The 19,406-nt window shown below is 42.3% G+C and overlaps 1 protein-coding gene across 1 annotated transcript; it reads right to left on the bottom strand.

Annotated features, from left to right (window-relative positions):
• Window positions 1-14,013: 14,013 nt before the first annotated feature.
• STRIT1 (small transmembrane regulator of ion transport 1) lies at window positions 14,014-18,832 on the bottom strand. The gene is made up of 3 exons (XM_075098311.1): window positions 18,792-18,832; window positions 14,184-14,283; window positions 14,014-14,094 (listed from the first exon to the last, which is right to left on the bottom strand). The coding sequence occupies exons 1-2, from the start codon at window positions 18,802-18,804 to the stop codon at window positions 14,189-14,191; spliced, it is 108 nt and encodes a 35-aa protein (XP_074954412.1). The 5' UTR covers window positions 18,805-18,832; the 3' UTR covers window positions 14,014-14,094; window positions 14,184-14,188.
• Between the last annotated feature and the right edge of the window lie 574 nt (window positions 18,833-19,406).

The following is a 19,406-nucleotide window of genomic DNA, read 5'->3' as shown; positions in this document are numbered from 1 at the left end:
AGTCTCTTAAATTTACTTTGTTTTATGGCAAAACCAGCCTACAGAAGGATTTGGACTATTTTCTTCCCTTTCTTAAAAACTTTTTCTCCTGTATTGATGACATCATTGTGTGGGGCAATGTATTGTAGGTGTTCGGGAGATCCACCTTGTTCCAATGCATTATGGATCAGTCCATGGCAACTGGTAGGGCATTTCCCGAAGCATGGGAAGCAAGAAAAGTCCTTGACTAGTACAAGCACTACCCAGCAACAACTAAAACATCAGTGTGTTATCAACATTATTTTCATACTAAGTCCAAAGCACAGCACTGTGCCAGCTACAGTGAATAAAATTAACTCCATCCCAGCTAAAACCATGACAAGTTGCCAAGCCACTCTCCATGATATTTGAAAAGACCTTATTGCGGCCTTTCAGTACTTAAAGGGGGCTTATAAGAAAGATGGGGACAAATTTTTTAGCAGGGTATGCTGTGATAGGACAACAGGTAATGGTTTTAAACTCAAAGAGGGTAGATTCAGACTGGATATAAGGAAGAAATGTTTTACAATGAGGGTGGTGAAACACTGGCCCAGGTTGCCCAGGGAGGTCGTTGATGCCCCATCGCTGGAAACATTCAAGGTCAGGCTGGACGGGGCTCTGAGCAGCCTGATCCAGTTGATGATGTCCCTGCTCATTGCAGATTGGACTAGATGGCCTTGAAAGGCCCCCTTCAACCCAAGCCATTCTATGATTAACCTGATGCATCCAAATGAAACGCAATCCTTTTAGAAATTCAGGGCCATAAATAATCAAACTGTTTGTAAAAGTCATGCTTACATATGCCCCTGCATCTATATCACTTCCAAAAACACCTCCCTGAGAGACACCCTCCTTCCTTCCTTCACACAACTATACGGGCTACACTAATCTCAAGCCTGTAGGTGCGAATGAGGCTGCTTTTTGCCTTTTTTCCCCTTTGGGGTAGGTGGGAAAATAAATGAAGGGTTGGCTTTACTCCTGGCTAAAGCAGCTGAATCAGAACTGTGTGGGTAGCTGTGACTACTGAAATAAGCCCTAGTAGGAAATGACTACACTCCAGGACCAAAAAGAAAACAGAGGAATCATCTGCAGTACAGATCTGAATCTCAATATCTCCTGATACCACTGCTGGGGCTAGGCACATCATACACCACCTCTCATTAGTCTTCTCCAAAAGTCACTTGGCACATCAGCTGGCTGCAGGAAAGCTTGTATTAGCCTTTAACAGAAAACTAAGATGTAAAATACATGTCTTAGAAACCAGACTTTAACCAGTGGCAATTATTATTTCCTCACTCATGCAAAAGTGAAATTCAGGTCTTCATAAAAGAAACATAGCACTAATCATTCAGATGTGAGCTAACTGACATTAAACAAGCAGTGACAATCAGAATATGCCTTTCATCACAGCTTGCAAACTAATTAGTGCCAGTGAGGATTCTCCTCAGAGCGTTAATATGTCAGGGAAGTATTTATAGACATGCCACGGAAAGCATTTACCAAAGGCCTCAAAAACAACAAACAAGACTGAAGGACATGTCACTCGGTGCAGATTCATATTTTACTGCTGCTTCAGTTCCATATTTAAACACTCAAAAATTTTACAGTAGGAGTTGAAGCTGTGTGCAAATGCACTGGTCCTTTCTAGCATTCTCATGAGCTTGGCATGTAAATACAGTTACTTGCCAGATCTACTACCATAAATTATAAAACCAGTAAACATAGTATCATGTTTTCCAGCTACTTAAGTCACCTTCCTTCTGTAGTCTCTTAGAGAAATCAATTCCTTGCAAATAAGCACAAAATCACACAGTCCATCTGCAGTGTTTTTCATTTCCTGCCCATTTAAGCTCTAACTTCTCCCTCCGCTATATATTCCTCTAAATACATTCATACAAATTTTGGCACTCTTTTCTTTGGTACAAAAAGCGGTCTTGGAGCCTGCTGCTGTGGTGAACTACTCTTAAATCCAACATCTAATGAGTTATAATATAGCAGGAACATCTGCTACTATCTGTCTATTATTGGCAGACTGACTTGCAGTTACAAATACTGCACTAGTCAACCAAAAGCTACAGTGCTGTGGTACAAACCCTCCTTGTGTAAACAGTTAATACTGTCCAAATATTGGTGATCTCTCTCACCTTCATTTCCTAACCACCAGAGAATAAAAGGAATGAAACAATATATCTACATTATTTCTATAAAATGACAGCTGTTCACTTGCAAGCTGGCTTTGCAGAGCCGTTTCCAGTACTTGACTGCATGAAGGCTGCTGCAAGTCCAGCAGGATTTACACTCATCGGTCTCAGGGATAGAAGAGGTCACCTAAGGAGTATTACAGTCCCTTTCCCCAAAAGCTTGGTCAGGCTGCCATTGTCAAATCCTGCCTACCCTTCTAAAAGCTCTGGAGTTCTGTGGAGAGCATCAAAACGTGAAGGGAAAAGCCAGAGGGAGCAGGGTCTCTTCCTCATGATACATTTCATAGTTTTTCATTTTGGCTGAAAGGTCAGTTCAACTTTTCATTTTATCACAGTATCCGTGTTAATATCAATGAAATGTACAGAAAAATATTTACAGGTATAAAAAGATACTGTTATCTAACAGCTTTCTCTGATCTACTTCAGTGCAAGAAAGGACAGAGTTAAACTCAAAAATAAGTTCAATGAAGAGTGAGACTGAGACAGGGCAGGATCCAACAGGCAAACAGCTGCATTTGTTCATACTTCTGGGGAAAAAACCCACTCATTTTTATCTAAAATATTATTATCAACAACTTAGACTATCACTGGCAGCTTCTGTAAAACCTAAGAGTCAGCCTCGATAGTTCTACAGATGTCTTCTGATTCTTGCAGTTGGCCTAACCTGACTTGTCATAGCAGCAGGCTGACAAAACTTTAGGGAGTATATAAATAAATGTATTTATAAAACACGCATAAATACTAACATTGGTCAATTAATTGACAATGAATTAACGAAACAGCTACCAAATACACATAACAGACACCCATCACTAAATAATTCATCTAAGAACTGCTGACATGCTGTGATTCACAGTCAAACAGCTTCACTTCTGCTGCCCAGGGACTCGGGGCCACACGCTCACCAACGCCAGCGGCAGGTCTCCTACAAAGCTGTGCAGACAGGACTGCGCCGCCCCGAGGGCTGCTGGGTGACCCTCAAGCCACTGACCAACGTCTGGACTCAGAGACCACAGAAAAGCTCCAACGGTGAGGATGCTGATGATGAAGACCCTGAGAGACTTTTTCTTCTGGACAAGTGACTCCTTAATCACTACCTCTTCGTAATCAGGTGTTACTTATTTTTCTACGTATGCTACATTTACTTTTTTTTTTCTCTCCTTTTGAACCTATCGGTTTTAGATATTGAATCATGGCCTTTAAATGACTTCCAGAATATAAAAAGCTGGAGTTTTTTCAATCTTTTGTAACACTCATTGGAAAAACACAGCACAGCAAGAAATAAGATATGGTACATACTGTGTCTAGAGGAGCCAAAATGGATTCACACATCTTTTGTAACATTGTTAGGAGGCCTTTTTACCCAAATGTCTAATGAGTAACAACTGCCCAAGAAAGGATTTTCCCCAGCATTGTGCTTAATCACAAATTAAAATGTCAGCAGACTTAAGAGGCAAACTTAAGTCTTACAGGCTGTGTTGGAACTGAAGTCAGAGATACTTCAGGCATTCAGTCCTGTCCCATGATCAATCAGAGCACGCTGTGTGCTGCGCCTCATTCTCTGCCCGTGCCCCAAGGTTTCCTTCCAATGCAAAACAAGGCACAAAGGCAGCAACATGCAGTTGCTTTTGTGACAGGACCCAAGGGAATGCAGGGAGATGTGCCAGGGGAGGGTTAGGTTGGATATTTGGAAAAGGTTCTTCCCCCAGAGGGTGGTGGAGCACTGGCACAGGCTCCCCAGGGAGGCAGTCACGGTGCCAAGGCCAGTGCTATTCAAGAAGCACTTGGACAATGCCCTCAGAGACATGGTGTGAATTTGGGGTTGTCCTGTGCAGGGACAGGAGTTGGACTTGATGATCCTTGTGAGTCCCTTCCAACTCAGGACATTCTGAGATTCTATAATTTTATGAGTTGGAGCCCATCCCTGGTACCTTAGTTCCTTTCCTCAAGAACGTTGCTGATTAACCATGGTCAGTAAAGTATTTTCTTCCTTCCAGACTGTAGCACCACCACATGGTAAACTAGTTCACAGTTTAAGTGAGGACACATTCTGATTCAAATGCTACCATACCCTTGTTTCAATTCTCAAAGGGACAGAGTGTCTTGATGTTAGTCCTTTCCTTAAAAAAATCACCCCTTGCTCATGGCAAATTCAGATGAAAGCAAGAAGGTCAAAAAAAACACCCACAGGACCAAGGATGAAAGGTTTACCAGACACAGATATCCAGAAATGAAAATAACTAAGGCTATACTGTTGCAGAACTGAGATTAACTTTTTTCCCCACTGTATACTGCATCTTACTGACCAGGAGGATGCTTCAGTCTTCCCAGCACAACAGCAACCTTTGCACTGCCAGACTGTCCTCCCAGGAAAAGCCTAGCGCTGGGGAGCTCTTTCTTTGGGATTTATTCAGAGTCCAAATTCATCAGGTTTCTTTCCCCCTTCTCCTGGGCTCCTTATTTTTTAATTCAACACAAGGAAAGTTACTGTAATATACCATGGCATTTGTTAATTTTCCTTTGGGTATGCCCAATGTTTTTCTTACTTGACCAGCTGCTGATGGAACGCTAAGTACGGCATTCATTCTTTTACCTAAACCATCAAGGAATTCTTCCTCCACAACAAGGCAAAAATCTTTCCAGCTGCTTGGGGATGTATTCTCTCCAGCGGAAGCCCCTCCATACACTGGATCACTATAACTTTACATCCACACAGAAACACGCATTTCACACAGACCATGCACATGAGCTCATGTGGCTAATGACTGGTGTTTCACTAAAATCAGTAGGTCATTTCATTGTTCTGTCACACTTACAGGTCTTACAGACTCTGTAAGAAAGGCAATAAAGAAGACTGCTACAGGAACACAGCTCCCTGGCAGCATCTACAGTACTAAAGAAGTACAGAAAAAAAAAAAATTTAAATAAATTCTGAAGCTGTAATAGTCACAGAATGAGAATAAATATCTCAAAATGTATCTGAGAATTAAATTAACTAACCTAAAAAAAAAAGTCCACAAGTATTTTATCAGGAAATACTGGAATAACTTCTTCTCCAGAAGAATCAAAGACGCACATATTGAGCCCCTCACGCTGTGAGTAAGCATAGAAAAATTTGGACTTACTTTATATAATACAACCAACTTCACTCTACTGGAGCAACGTTCCACAGAACAGAAAGCAGTCAGCTCAGAAAACAAATAAAAGTGGCAACAATGATCGTTAAAAAAATATATATATACTGAGTTTTGACAGCAGGCAGATTTTCCCCAAATTATTCAGATTCCACACATCTTGATGTCTCCTTTGGTCTTCATTAACTTAAGCTGCTCTTGTCACATCATGTATCAAGATGCCAGAACCAAATATGGGAGGAAGTGATGGTGGTGACTCAAGACAGGAAAAAAAATATTTTCCTCATCAAATCAGTGTTTAATAGAATTGAGTCCTAATGAGCTCAGACCAACCTCTCAGACTCAGTAATAGGCAGAAGGCTGGATCTGTGCCCTGGAGTCCTACTCACCTCCTTTTTTATGAAATTATATTAATTCCCTCACGCAGGCTCAGCTGGCTGTTGCATTGCCTGGGACTCTGCTGTGTAAGGACAGATGTTTAGTACAGTTTGCACCAAATATTATTACCTCTGGTAAGGGCACTGTTTGCTGTATCCAGGAAAGGAATATGTGCACTGACTTCCAAACAATGCAACCCCTTTAGAGCCTTTACAGGTACCATCCAAAAATCTTACGAACACACCAGAATCTATCAATTATACATTTGGGACAAAATTCCTCATGCTGACACTATTCAGACTTCCCACTCACAGCTTGCTTTACACGGATCTGCTGGCAACAACAGTACCATTCAGTGTCCTCCACTGTCCGTGCAGAGCCTCACGTAGCAACTAGATATTACACTAATGGGACAAACAGAAAACAAGAAAAAAGTTTGGAATAATCCTTTGTGAGATTATACATTTAAGGCTACCAAGCAGACCATTTTATTGTCCTAAGGCTTCCTTAAGTAAAGGGATTGCTACCAAACATCCCATATCTATTCCAAGTCTTGTATCTCAACCGTGATACTCCAGCAGAACACTAAATGAGAATAAGCTTGCTACTGTTCTTCTCACTACAATAGTGGACACGCAATACAGCACCCACTTTGACTTAGTTATATACAGGCATTGCTATAGATTCATGTTGGAGAAGACATGGTCAAAGATGGTGCACATAGAAAATCTTATAATGTGGTTTCTGTGGGACCTTAGAGGTCAGAATTTGATCCAGAGTTGAACCAGGTCCTGAGAAAGATCGCCCTCCTGCACAGGTCACCTTCTGGTAATTAGAGAGTGCTTCAAAAATAGGTTTGTCAGTTATAGTCTTCATCTAGAATTGTTTAGTTATTGTGGTACTGTTTCAGTTAGAGCATTGAACGTAAGGACTGACACCGACAACTTGATATAGTATTTTATGGGAAGATAATGTAGGAGCAGAAGACAGTTGTCATGCTGGTGTTGAGACCTCCTACCCTACGCTGGACTTTTTTACAGACTGGGCTTCATGCCCAGGTGAATTACATGCCTGTAGTCCAGCTATGAGGCGATGAAGTGAGGCAAAGTCATTAATCACCATGATGAGGTATGGTAACAGACAAAATGGATGGCAGAAAGCATAACTCACAACTGCTGTTATGGAAGAGCTTGTGTCAGTGAGGAAGCCACTGGTACCTCCCAGGCTCTTCCCTGAATAAACCAGTTGTCCAGTGCATCTTCAACCAGATGCAACCACAGAAGGCTACAGGCTCTCCAAAATGTTTTCAGCTGTTTACAAGAATCACTTCCTACCTTTGTCAAGGACAGCTTTCAGGACCAGACTCAATAAACCCAGATGTCTTTGTCAGCCCTACATTCCTAATGCTAGTTAACTGCGTTTTTCCAGGAGGGGATCTTATCCAAGTACTGAGATTCTCTGGTGACCTTCTCCCTTCATTACCACCCAGAATAAGATACTTACACAGAGCACTAGTAGCTACCATTGGATAATTAAATCAATAAGCTATTAAATCGGCCTTAAATAGTTCAGCTTTAGGCACAAAATATTGGTGGAGTAACTCTTCATCCTGTTAAGACTGTCTCCAATGACCACAGCTTTCTTGATATACAAGGGGTTACAATCATTAATTAAATTGTACAACTTCATAAGTAACAAAAGAAAAGGCCATCATAGGTGTGAACCTTATTTGCCCTCTAGTCTGTCATTACACCTCAACTCATAAATCAGTGGCACTGAAATGGTCGCTGATTACACTTCCTTGTGTAGCACCAGGCTCAAGAGGTTGTGATCTGGAGGGGCTCGTAGCACTGCTGCGGTAAAAAGGTTAAACACTGATGCGTTTTAATCAATGTGCTGTGACTGCAGACAGGTACAAGCTGACATCTCTGCAGATGACTGAGGAGCCGCAACCCTCTTTCTAGAGAAAGGGAACAGACTAGGCACTTTGGAGAGATGGCTGGAGATGAAGGACAGGCCCCAACCCCTCAGAGGGATCCTTCGTCCTGCTCTCTGGTAAGTCCTGCTTGCTCACCACACCCAGATCCCATGTGAATGTTAAGAGCAAAAGACTCTGTTAAGTCTGACCTGCCAACTGCTACCAGCAATATGAAGCACCCAATATGGGATATGCCCATGTGGCTGCTTTGTAGAAAAAAAAGTATTTTTAACAGCAAATGTAATTAATCATGTGCTAGTAAACCCAGTAAAGGAAAAAGGCTGCAAAGCCTCCACTCCACGCTCGGGTAGGAGCCAGGAATGGGTCTGCAAACTTAGGAGCCGAGTTAGGCCCGGATTTCTACCCACAGTAAGAAATACCATTACAGCTGTACTTGGAAGTACTTGAGTTTCATGCCCCAGTGGTCTGATGCGCTCCTGTTATGACAGGTTTAAGGAGCCACATCCAACATTAACACAAAATTAGCGTTGCTCTTACCTTTGGTGGCTGCATCTCTGCCACAGGTTAAAGGTAAAACCAGGCTTTAGGTGGCTTGGGCCACACATCCCCCACCACAGGCCTGGGGTGGGGTCAGGGCTGAGGCCTGGGCCAGCCCTTGCTGAAACTCATCCCAGAGGCAGCTTCAGGGCAAGCCTGGCTGGGGTCCTGCCCTGGGGCAAGGTGCTGGTGCTGCAGCTACAGCTGGAGCTACAGCCGGAGCCACAGCACACCCCGCCACACCCTGCCCCTCAGAGCCCCTGTAGCTCCACGCCCTTCCAGCAGGTTCTGTCCCTGGGGGAGGCTCCCCTCCAGGCTGTCTCCCTGCGGGGCAGGGAGGGTCTCCCGGCCCAAGCCCGAAGCGTGGGCACCGTGCTGGGTCGAGCAGTCGAGCCTGCCTGAGACTGGAACAGTTACCAGGAAGCTACACGCAGCATCCCGGGACAGGCAGACAGAGACTCATCCCTAATCAACTTATTCAAATAGCTGTTCAGTGGGTAACAAGGAAAGCCAAGTAGGAGGCCATGGTACAGACTTGGCAACTGTTCTCTGCAGCACTAGGAACCCAAATGTGCCCACTTACCTTTTGTAAATAAAAAGAAGAATAATAAATTAATTAGTAAAATTCATCTTAGATCACAGAAAACATCATCCTATCTGGAAGGAAACAATAGAAATGAAACAGGGGCTTGGAAAAGGTGCCCACCCTAGAGGTGTGCAGGCCACCTTTGCTCATCAAGAACTGGGTCTCGGGTGATGTGATACAGCTCTTCAGACCTCAGCAGCATTATACTGTAACGAAACCAGAGCCCTCTCCAGCATCATAACAACACAAATGCTCTATGTACTGGCACATACTGACAGAAAAACTGAAGCTATCGCCACACTTTAATAGCAATGCACCTGGATTTTGGAAGAAATCTGAATGTGTATGTTTTCTTCTTCTCCTCCTAAATCACTAGCATCTCTCCATTTGCAAGAAAAAACTTAGCACCCAGACACTTGTTTTATTTTTCAAGAAGAAAAAAACCCGAAACCTTTTGTTACCCAATATACCCCTGCAAGTGTGGGAAGATTCAGCAGTGCGTTGTATAGTTTCATTATGGAAAGACACCCGAGTGGGTTGTCCTGAAGGTGGTTGCAAAAGGCCACTTCACAGAGTGGTCAGTGGACTTTAAACAGGGTGTGGGATGCATATTTTCTTGGAAAAATCCTCTTTTTATTACTCTACCAAACTGTCAGGAACTTCTTTTCCTTTTTATGCAGCCAGTCAGCTTGACAATATTGAAGCCAATCTAGAAAGTTATTTTGTTTTGCTCTGCCAAACCAGATCTTTCTGCTCCCAAAAATCAGGTAAAGCTAAAACATATTGTAATGTTTATATTTTAGCTCTGTAACATTTTCATTTTAAACATTTCATGCCAAATGTTGTTAGACACTTGAAAAAGCCGCTTGGGTCAACTAGATCTTTCAGAACTACTTTCATCAGTGCCTGGTGAATAAACTGAAATGTAAAAAAAAAAGTACACAGTCACTGTGAAGTCACTCTGTGCCTCCTTGTCCTGGCAGCAGCTGTGGCCAGGCAGCTCGCAGGCAGCTCGCACGCCCATCCCTGCAGTCCTGTCCAGGGGTGTGCTGCAGCTGTGCGGGTCGGAGACAAGATCAATGCTGCGAAGCAGCTGTGGGAGAGTGCTGCTGGCTCTATCGCGCTGCTGGCGTAATGCAAACCAGATACAGCTGACAAGCTGTGCATGGTAAGAGACTCACTATTTGCTTTGTACACTCGCAAAAGGAAGAATGAGCTTGTAAGACAGGATGTAGACTGGGACTTTGTATAATGGCAATCACTTAATATCTCAACACAGGGTTTTCTGGGAGATTTTAAAAAACACTAGAGAATTGAACTACATGTGCAACCTGTGTCTCCAAGAGCCTCCCTATTGTCTAGAGTTTGGATGGTCAGAGCTAGTATCAGTCTGGATGGTCTCAGTCTTAGAAAATGAGGCATTGGTCCTTAAAATGAGATAATGTATCTGCTTAGATGTGTGTTTGAACTAGCCTCTTAGCTTGCGTAGTCTAGTGTACAAGCAAATTAGAATGATGTTCTAATCCGTAAGCGACCAGAAGATGGCTGGGGATGCTGGAGGTCCTCACATGGAAGCAGCAGCTGCCACAGAGACTGGGAATCTCCAGCCCTCCAAGAGACTGCATGGTTTATCCCCTCTTTCAGGGCATTTGATGAAACAGGATCGCCCCTTTGCCCTCAATTTATTCACGGGCGAAGTAACTTGGTGTTAAGACAATTGCCGAAACTGATTGTCACACTTCAGTGCTTCTGTTATTAGCTGCTGGAGTTGCAAAGGAATATTCATGGTTGCATTATGGCCAAATGTATTTCTGCATTTTTTCCTTTCTTAAAGGATAACAGACACTGACTACGGATGGAGACAGGACATCTGATTGATCTGCCCCTCTCAAGATGATACAAATCACATGAGCAGGAGTCAAAAAATTTTTCTTTATCTAACCCCATCAAAAGTTATTAAGACTTTTTTCACATTTCCTTAAACATATATCTTGCTAAGATCTTCAAGACATGCCTCCCACAGTCAGTTCTCTACTTTAACTGGGGATTGAATTATTAATGATTTTGTCTCCTGAGAATGGAAATGTTTTAGTACAAAAGTCTTCGAGCTCAAAAGCTCAATGCTGTCTGTGAAAATGCAGTGGCTCAGATTGCCTGATGATCATTTCTGATTTAAATGATCAGGTCACCAAAGATCTCAAGGCACATTATCTAGTGGGTGAATATAATTATATCCAATGAAAATCAAAAAAAGGCAGAACCCCTAATACAAGATAATCAGATCGCAGCGAGTCTGAGCCACAATTCTAGACAAGCTATGCTGTACAACAGGCCTCCCAACCTTAAATAAGTCATGTTTTCTTTTTGAAGGACATACATGTTTCTGTTTCATAACAATAGATTCCAAGAAATTTTCCCCATAATAAGGCTAAAAATACTTCCCCGGGCCTCACAAGAAATTAACTCTTGCCTGTTTCTAAAAAGTTTGAAGTTGCTTAGCTGGTAGCAGCTAAATAAGAGGTTTGATATTCAGTGATGTGCCACGTAAGGCCAAGTTTCTAAAGAAAGACATAAGAGTACCATACCAAGGCTGATTCAGGCAACACTACATCATCTTCAGACGTCTGCAAGGCAAGCCGTTTAGTACACTACATTTTGGTACATCGTGCAATACCTGCCAGCACTTGTGTGGTACAGCGTATCTCAGCTAACGCCCCGTGACCCGCTCAGCTTCTGCCCTTGTTTGATAGGTGAGTCTGAACTGCCTCGGTAGCTGCATGTGAGCACGCTGACAGTAGAGCACGAAAACTGGGAAATTCAGAGAATCAGCCCACCCACCCCTTGGATCAAACTAAAGAAACGGTTCTCTCATGCCTCTTCCTTCTCTTAAGGAATCAGGAAATATCTAGGAGGTTTTAAGAACACAAGAAGTTAAAGCATTAAATATGTGATGGAAGGCTCAGCCCTTTTGGCTACACAGTCCATAGTTAGATGCAGGCAACCGTGCAACGTATTCATGTGAACATTAGACTCCCTGGTCAGTCTCGTTGCTCTAATAGCACTGCTGCCTTTCCTCACACAGCTTTACCTAAACACCACACGCATGATCTGCAGCTCATCTCGTATTCTATGTTAGACTTTTCCTAATGCTGCAACTAGCATTAAAATGTTTTCCTTGTATGCCAAAAAGCCTAGTGTTGGAAGTAGTACTTGCCTGTTGTTACCATCAGTCAGTTTTTTCTCTTTTCCAGAGTAACAAGTGATAGGACAGGATAAAATGGCCTCAAGTTGCACCAGGGGAGGTTTAGATTGGATATTAGGAAAAATTTCTTCACCAAACAGTTGTCAAGCATTGGACCAGGCTGACCAGGGAAGTGGTTGAGTCTCCATCCCTGGAGGTATTTAAAAGATGTGTAGATGTGGTGCTTAGGGACATGGCTTGTGGTGGACTCAGCAGTGCTGGATTAACAGTTGGACTTGATGATCTTAAAGGTCTTTTCCAACCTAAATGATTCTGTGATTCTCCGCAAACGGTCCTGCAGAATTTCATGGGAGTACTTGCAGTCATGGAGGCTTGTGCATGAGGAGATGTCAAACAGTTGCTCTCAGGCACCAAGACAGGATCACCTATACCATTGCAGCATCCCCAACAAACGTTTTCTATCTCTTCTCAAAGGCCTCCAATAAGCAAGAATAATATTGATCATTATGCCTAAAAATTTATTCCAGTACTTCCATGGCTTTACCATAAGGACAACCTGAATCTCACTTACTTGTTCTTCATTACTTCTTGCCCTGTGTATCACCAAGAAGAGATTATTCCCTTCCTCTTTCAAAAAGTCTGACATATTTAAGATACATTTTCTTCAATCTGCTCTTTTCTAGGTTGAACTACTCCTGTGTGCTCATTTTATCACTAGTTAAATGTTACAAACCTCAGTTCCCTCTTGTTGCTCTGCCCCGAGTTCCTTCTCATCAGCCCACAACTGGTTCCTGTGGTGCCCAAGCCAGCTGCAGTAGGCCGGGGAGGCCTTACCACTGCTGGTAGAGCAGGGGGATGATTTCATGCATCTTTCAGGCCATTTTTCTGGTATTCATCCCAAGATGTTTCCCTTTTCACACCAAGGTTATGACCTGAATTGAGGTTGTGATACATTGCAGCTCCCAGGCTCTTTTCCAAAAATTGCTATCCAGCCAGCAGTTCTGTGTCCTGTATTTGTGCTTTTTAACAGTTCCTGTGAGGTATAGAAATGGAATTTTCACCTATTGCATTGCATTTTTTCCAGATTAGTTATTTAGTTTCATTCTGAATTCCACCTTTGGTCTCCAGTCTCCCTGGATTGCACTTTGTCTGATGCCAGCAGAGGGGAGCTGCTGGCATGTCAGAAAATAGGGCTGGAATTCTGCATGGTCTCGATCCAGTTCGGTGCCCACCGTGTCCAGTGGCATTTAATTTGACAAGAACTGGATTGGTTGCCCATGGAGAAATACAAAACTGGGACCTGAACATCATGTAAGCAGAAGAGATCAGCAGTTACTTTCATATTTATCTACACACTATTAAATAAAAAACAAATATTTTAGGATTTAGAAAGTCCGACTCACGCATTTTAGGATGCATTGCTTCCAGATAACTTTCCCTGTCTACCTTTCATTTTCTAAAGGACTTTTTTGATTTACATATTAGTATGTACATATGACTGTTTGTTTGCTTTTTTTAAAAAAAGGAAGATAATGTCATTTCAGAAAATTTATTTAGACACTGGTACTTCAGATCTCGGGACAGGGAGAGTGTACCACCATAATATTTTAAATTTAATAATTTATTTTTCACTACAAAACTTAAAAAATTGTCTTAACTCACTTAAAGCTTTCCTGAATACATTGAGATACTTCCCCCCCAGCTCAGCACATCTCACAAATGAGCTTAACTCACTTTTTTTGCCAACCGCTGCATCACTACCTCTAGGAATACTGTTTCCAAAAGTGCTTAAATTCAAGGAGGCAACAACAAAGTAGGCTGCAGAACAGGCAGATATCTGACCTAAAACAGGCAGGTACCTGGACTCCAAAAACTACTCGCTCAATTACAAGCCATTTGAAAACTGGGTAACTGATTTGATGATTCTTCCTAATGCTCTAATTAGAATTTCAAACCTTTGCTGTAGATAAAACATGTACACCATGTTTACAGTGTTGACTGATATTAAAAATAACTAATTTTATACATATTGTAGTAATTATAAATTTCAATTTAACTTCCAGGTTCTTCTAATCAACATAATTGTAAATTCTTCTGTCCTGTAAAACAAAGAAAATCACATTTTAAAAGGTGGCAGTGCAAACCAAGGAAAGCATGGATGGTATGTGATACTGTACAAGTCACTTACCTCCATCAGGAGAAGACAATGTAAACCATTAGCGCACAACCCACTATCCAGCCAACTGCAAGGAGTATGGGTACAACGAGACGTGAAAGCGGGACTTGGGCTGAAAGAGAAAAGGTGATCGTCTTCAGAAAGGCCACGTTACACTGATGCTGAATTCACTAAATTAAACGCATCAAAAACATGATTATCACAGAGCAAAATGATACCTGTAAGCTTAGGCCATGTTATCTATGATTGGTATTTTTAGTGTGGAGTCACTAAACCTTGGCAGGCCTCCTAATGAGAATACAGAGCAAAAGCCCAAAGATATTTCCACAGTATGGTCTCTGCAATCAGATAGGTACAAGGCTTAGCACTTCCAAAAGAAGCAGGGTACAGGGAGGAGACAGCAGCACGGTTCTGTCCTTGGTCTCCAGAGGTCACCAGAACATCTGTACTGGACTTTATTGACAGCAGCTGTCCTGGCAGATTCAGGATTCAATCCTTGACCTGTACAACACCTCTAGAAGTCTCATTAGACTGTTGGCAACAGTAAATCAGAAATACAGTGATTATTTACCATTGCACCCATTTAAGATCAATGTGCCTGGGGCTGCAATGAGGGGATGCTGTATGAGTTACCCCACCCCAACAGGATGTTTGTCAGTGGCGGCGTGCCAGGGACTCACAGCTCACCTCTGTGCTTTCTCCACACAGAGCCTGACCCAGCCCTCTCCTATCCGGTCACTACAGCGCTACGGGGTAGCTAGGGTTGATGTAATTATCCACTGCTAGGGTGCTCCCCCCTTTCAAGTAAAAAAAATAACATAAGAATTTTCACCTGCCTGGCTGAGTTGGGTGAGGCACAAACATGTGACATCTTGCCTGTATTGTCCACTAGTATTAGAGCAAGCTAAAAAACTAGATGGAGACATGGAGTCCAAAGCAGGTAACGCTGCTACAAGGAGTATACAGAAAGCAGGACTAGTGTTTTATTTAAATATGTTTCCATACAGCATCAGAATTTCAAAGACCCTTCTACCAGTTTCCTGCAATTTTTGCTACAATTACCAGAAAGCAGCATATTAACCTTTGAGATCATATTACTTACCAATAATATTACAACATTTTAAAGCACATCTTTCTGTAGTTAAAAGATTTGCAGGTTTTTGAAGGGATTAATAAATAATGTAAAACTATTCACAAGACCGTGCACAGTTTAGATCAAGCAGACAGACTTTGGAGGAATGCTTAATAATTTAAGGTTTTCCACATTGCTCTTTTAAAGCTATGCACAACACAAACATGTCTCGCCATGGTATTGCATGGCATATCTATCAAGAGGGGAAGAGAGAACATAGAGATAGAAAAATCTACAAGTTCTACCATGAAAGTATAAAACAGGTAAGCAACCACACAGCAAAAAGATAAAATCCTGCTCTGAAACTGGGTGTCCTTTTGCCACAAGGGAGCCCCTTACCTCTTTCATTTAAAGATTGTTATTCCTTTGACACTTTGTAAGGTAAAGCTACTTCTGTCGGGAATAATTTCTCTTTACTTGTCATTTTTTCTAAAGGTCCTGTTACAAATAAAGGGCTGGATCCTGCTGGGCTACATGGAAGAGCTTTGACAGAGCTCTGCTGAGCTGCTGTTGTGTCTACTGAATATGGTGTTTTGTTATACGAGATGCAGTTTAAATGCAGTAAGATAAGAGAGGCAGGCAAGTCCCGGTGGATCAGCAGGAATGCGGTGCCCTGCATTTGTCATGAGGCAGCAAGCAGCTGGCTCCAAGGGATAGAGTTTCATAGGAGCCACTGGGAGTTCTTGTGTTTCATAGTTTAAGAAACAGAAATGACCATGAGATCATTTGCGCTGATCTATATGTCACAGGACAGATACCCCAAGACTTGAGTTCGAATAAAGCAACTGCTTGGAAGACTATATGTTATGCCATGAGCAGAACTGAAGTGCAAGATAGGCTCAAGGCTTGGGCTTGGCCACGTGAGATATCTGAGCAGGTAACCCTTTAACAGGGCCTCAGAAGAAGGTGACAAACTTCAAGGTCCTAATATTTGGTCCAAGGGAAAACTATTCTGAGTCTAAATCTGATAATCAGTATTACCCTCACCATGGAGCAAGGCTGTGCACACCAACAGCTAGAAAGAGAGCATCTGCACTCTCTGCTTTCCAGCCTGAGGTGGAGATGGGTGGGGAGGAACTAGCAGTGGAGGAACACAATACTTCTAAGCAACTGTGTTTTGGAAAGAAAGAAAATCTTTACTGACACCTGCAGGTAATCAGCTAAAACCCTGAAACATGAGGTTTCATTATAATCACTATTTAAATGAATGCACATGAAAGCAGAATACTGAGAGAAATGTGGGTTATTGCAGTCACAAGTATTGCTTTCAAACAGACCATGGAAACAAACCCTGGCTTCTGGGGTTTGAGCCAGAGCCTGCTGAAATCAAAAGGCTAATTCTGGATGGCAGCAAGAATAAAGGAATCTTACTGTGACCCATGTACGCAAGCTGGTGTTTTAGCTACAAATTACTTTCTTTTTGCCCCCATTATAGTAATTTTTCTCTACTTCAAACATTAATTTATCTCAAAATAAACAGAGAGAGGCTGGGCAGAGCAGCAAACACACAGCACTTGCTGTGCGACAGCAGGGTTCCTCTGCATGTGATAGAGAGACTCCCAAGCTTTGCACTCCCACAGGTCGGAAGTTCTCGGAATTGTCCACCACAGGATGCCCAAGTACCACAGTGAAGCCAAGGACCCCTCAACTACAGGGTATAGCAGCACAGGCTTCCAAGCTAAGTACAGCCTAAATACACTGATTATCTGATCGCTATCTTATTTTTCTGGGGCTTACCTTTTATCCAGAAGCTTAAGTGGGCTTGGTTTTGCTGTCTGTAGTTGGTCAAAACTCCTGCCAGCTATCACGAGAAAAATGATGCCTGTGGTCTCACTGAGCTGCCTTTGCCCCTGAAATGTCTGGGTCTGACTGCGCTGACAAGGGCACCCCACACCACCACGTGGAACAACTCCCAATTTGAACAGGCGGAGGCTTGGCAGGTAAAGAATCACAGAGTCATAGAATGGTTTGGGTTGGAAAGGACCTCAAAGATCATCTAGTTCTGGGAATGCCAAGCTCAAACTCGCAGTCTTATGTTCCCTGCTCCAAAATTCCTCAGAATTTCACAGAAGTTTTCTTTATATTTTATCTCATATAGGCTACACATGCATGCACAAAAGCCAACCACTAACCCATCACTGGGATGGCAGTTTGAACACCACACTGATCAGCAGACTAGGAGGGAATGTGTGGGCATGCCCAGGGGACCCTGCCTCCTGTGTGTGTCCCAGCTGCCAGCCCCAACAGATGAGTTTTTCCATGTCCTTATGCACTGCCAACAGAGGCTGTGGTGCCCTGAAATCTAATTTAACAACAGAGCTGATGTGGACGGGCTTTTGTGTTGATGACATTTGCCAGCTTCATATTAAAAAATCATGCGAACCCTGCAGTTATTAATTTCAGCAAGGCTGCCCAGCCCTTACTCTCTGCTCCCCGATGTTTCCAGGGAGGCGTTTGCCCCCCTGCGCAGGGCGCGCCGGGGCTGGGCAGGAGGCAGTCCAGCCCAGCTGCCCCGGCGTTGTGACTCCTGCTGCCACCCCAGTGCTGGTTCTGGTGCTAGCCTGGTCTGTCTGCATGATTATGGCCATAAAATCCATGATTATGGATTTTTTTATTATTTAAAACACAAACAACAATACACGCCCTACCAATGCAAAATATAGTTAAGTACTAATTCCTGGTGAAATACCAGTGTCAGTATAATTTCTGTGGATATCTATGGAAAGAAAAATTAAGAAACAGCATTCAGTATCCTGTTGTATCTGAGTTTAATAGAATTCCAATCTCCTCCTTAGATACCAATGGTAATGGTGCAAAAAAAGGGAGATAAGTCTTTAAAAACTTTTCATATAGCTATGAAGATGTATACAAAGTTACTTTCACACGGAAAATTATACACAGCTGTGTACACAGCTAACACCGTAATTAAACTTACAGTTGTTTCACCATCCAGACCTCTTACAGTGAAGTAAATAGAAAATAACAATGAATATAAAATGCATTTTTATGAAATGCCTTTTCTCCTTGGAGAAAGTGGAAATGTACTTATAATGAAAAGGTCATTATTAAAGTTTCATTTTGCTCTGCCACTTGGGCTTTGTGGAGCTAAAACCTGAATCATCATATGTTCACTTAACATTACGCTCAGATTTCAGCTGCACAGAGAGTATGTTTAAAATGCTGTCAAACATAACTGATTTTACACAGTTCCGTTTAATTATGTTAGTCAACTTAAAATCACAACCACAAAAAAAACCTGAAGAAAACAAAACTGGTAGGATTCAGAAATACAGGAGGAACCTAAGCTACTTCAAACTCATTGCTGTTAACAGAATTAGCTTTTAAACTGATTACACTTTCTTACCAAAAGTAAAATATATAGCATATCATACAAGAATACAAGTAGCTGAGTATTTTCACATGACATTGCTCATATTTATGAACTTTAGGAATACATCGTTACATTCACATTTAACTGTGCATCTTACCTGGTTCAGCCATTCCCCCCTCTGCTGGTTGTATTGGCAAGTTTTAAGGTTTGCCTCTGCAGTTGTTCTTGTGAGCCTTGGGATGCTTTAAATAGAGCAATATTTGGAATGTGCTGCAGCTGCCTTGCTCACTGATGCCAGTTTTTGGCTATATGCATTCAATTGTCTAAAAAGGCAGGAGTTCAAGGGATTCAGGGTTACCTCTTCCTATTCCTGCAACTGCACATCTGTTTTAGAGAAAGCTGAATAAAGGGGAGTAATTTTTGAAAAGGGAGAGAAACAAGACCATAAAGTAGTTTTTGCCCTTTTTACAGCCATGAAACACCACGTGATAAGTTCACATAGTATTTATGTGCGTCCACATATTTAGAGGGTGACAAGGATCCAGGTCATTCTTAGGGTCCCGTGTCTTCTCTTGTCCCTCTCCTATCAAAAAAGCAAGCCAAGTCCTATTCAGTAGTACCTGTATATGTATTTCTGTAGTTATTAGTTACTTGCTAAGCATCACATGTTATCCTGTACTCCACAAAGCACAGAGGTACCTTTAGCATCTTCCCTCTGAAAGGTTACAGTGAACAGTCACAGGTTGTAATTACTGCTATGGGTACTGGGTAA

Source organism: Phalacrocorax aristotelis, chromosome 7, assembly GCF_949628215.1.
Source record: "Phalacrocorax aristotelis chromosome 7, bGulAri2.1, whole genome shotgun sequence".
NCBI classification, from domain to species: domain Eukaryota; kingdom Metazoa; phylum Chordata; class Aves; order Suliformes; family Phalacrocoracidae; genus Phalacrocorax; species Phalacrocorax aristotelis.
The sequence above is the reverse complement of the archived record's forward strand: the minus strand, read 5'-3'. Positions and strand labels throughout refer to the sequence as shown.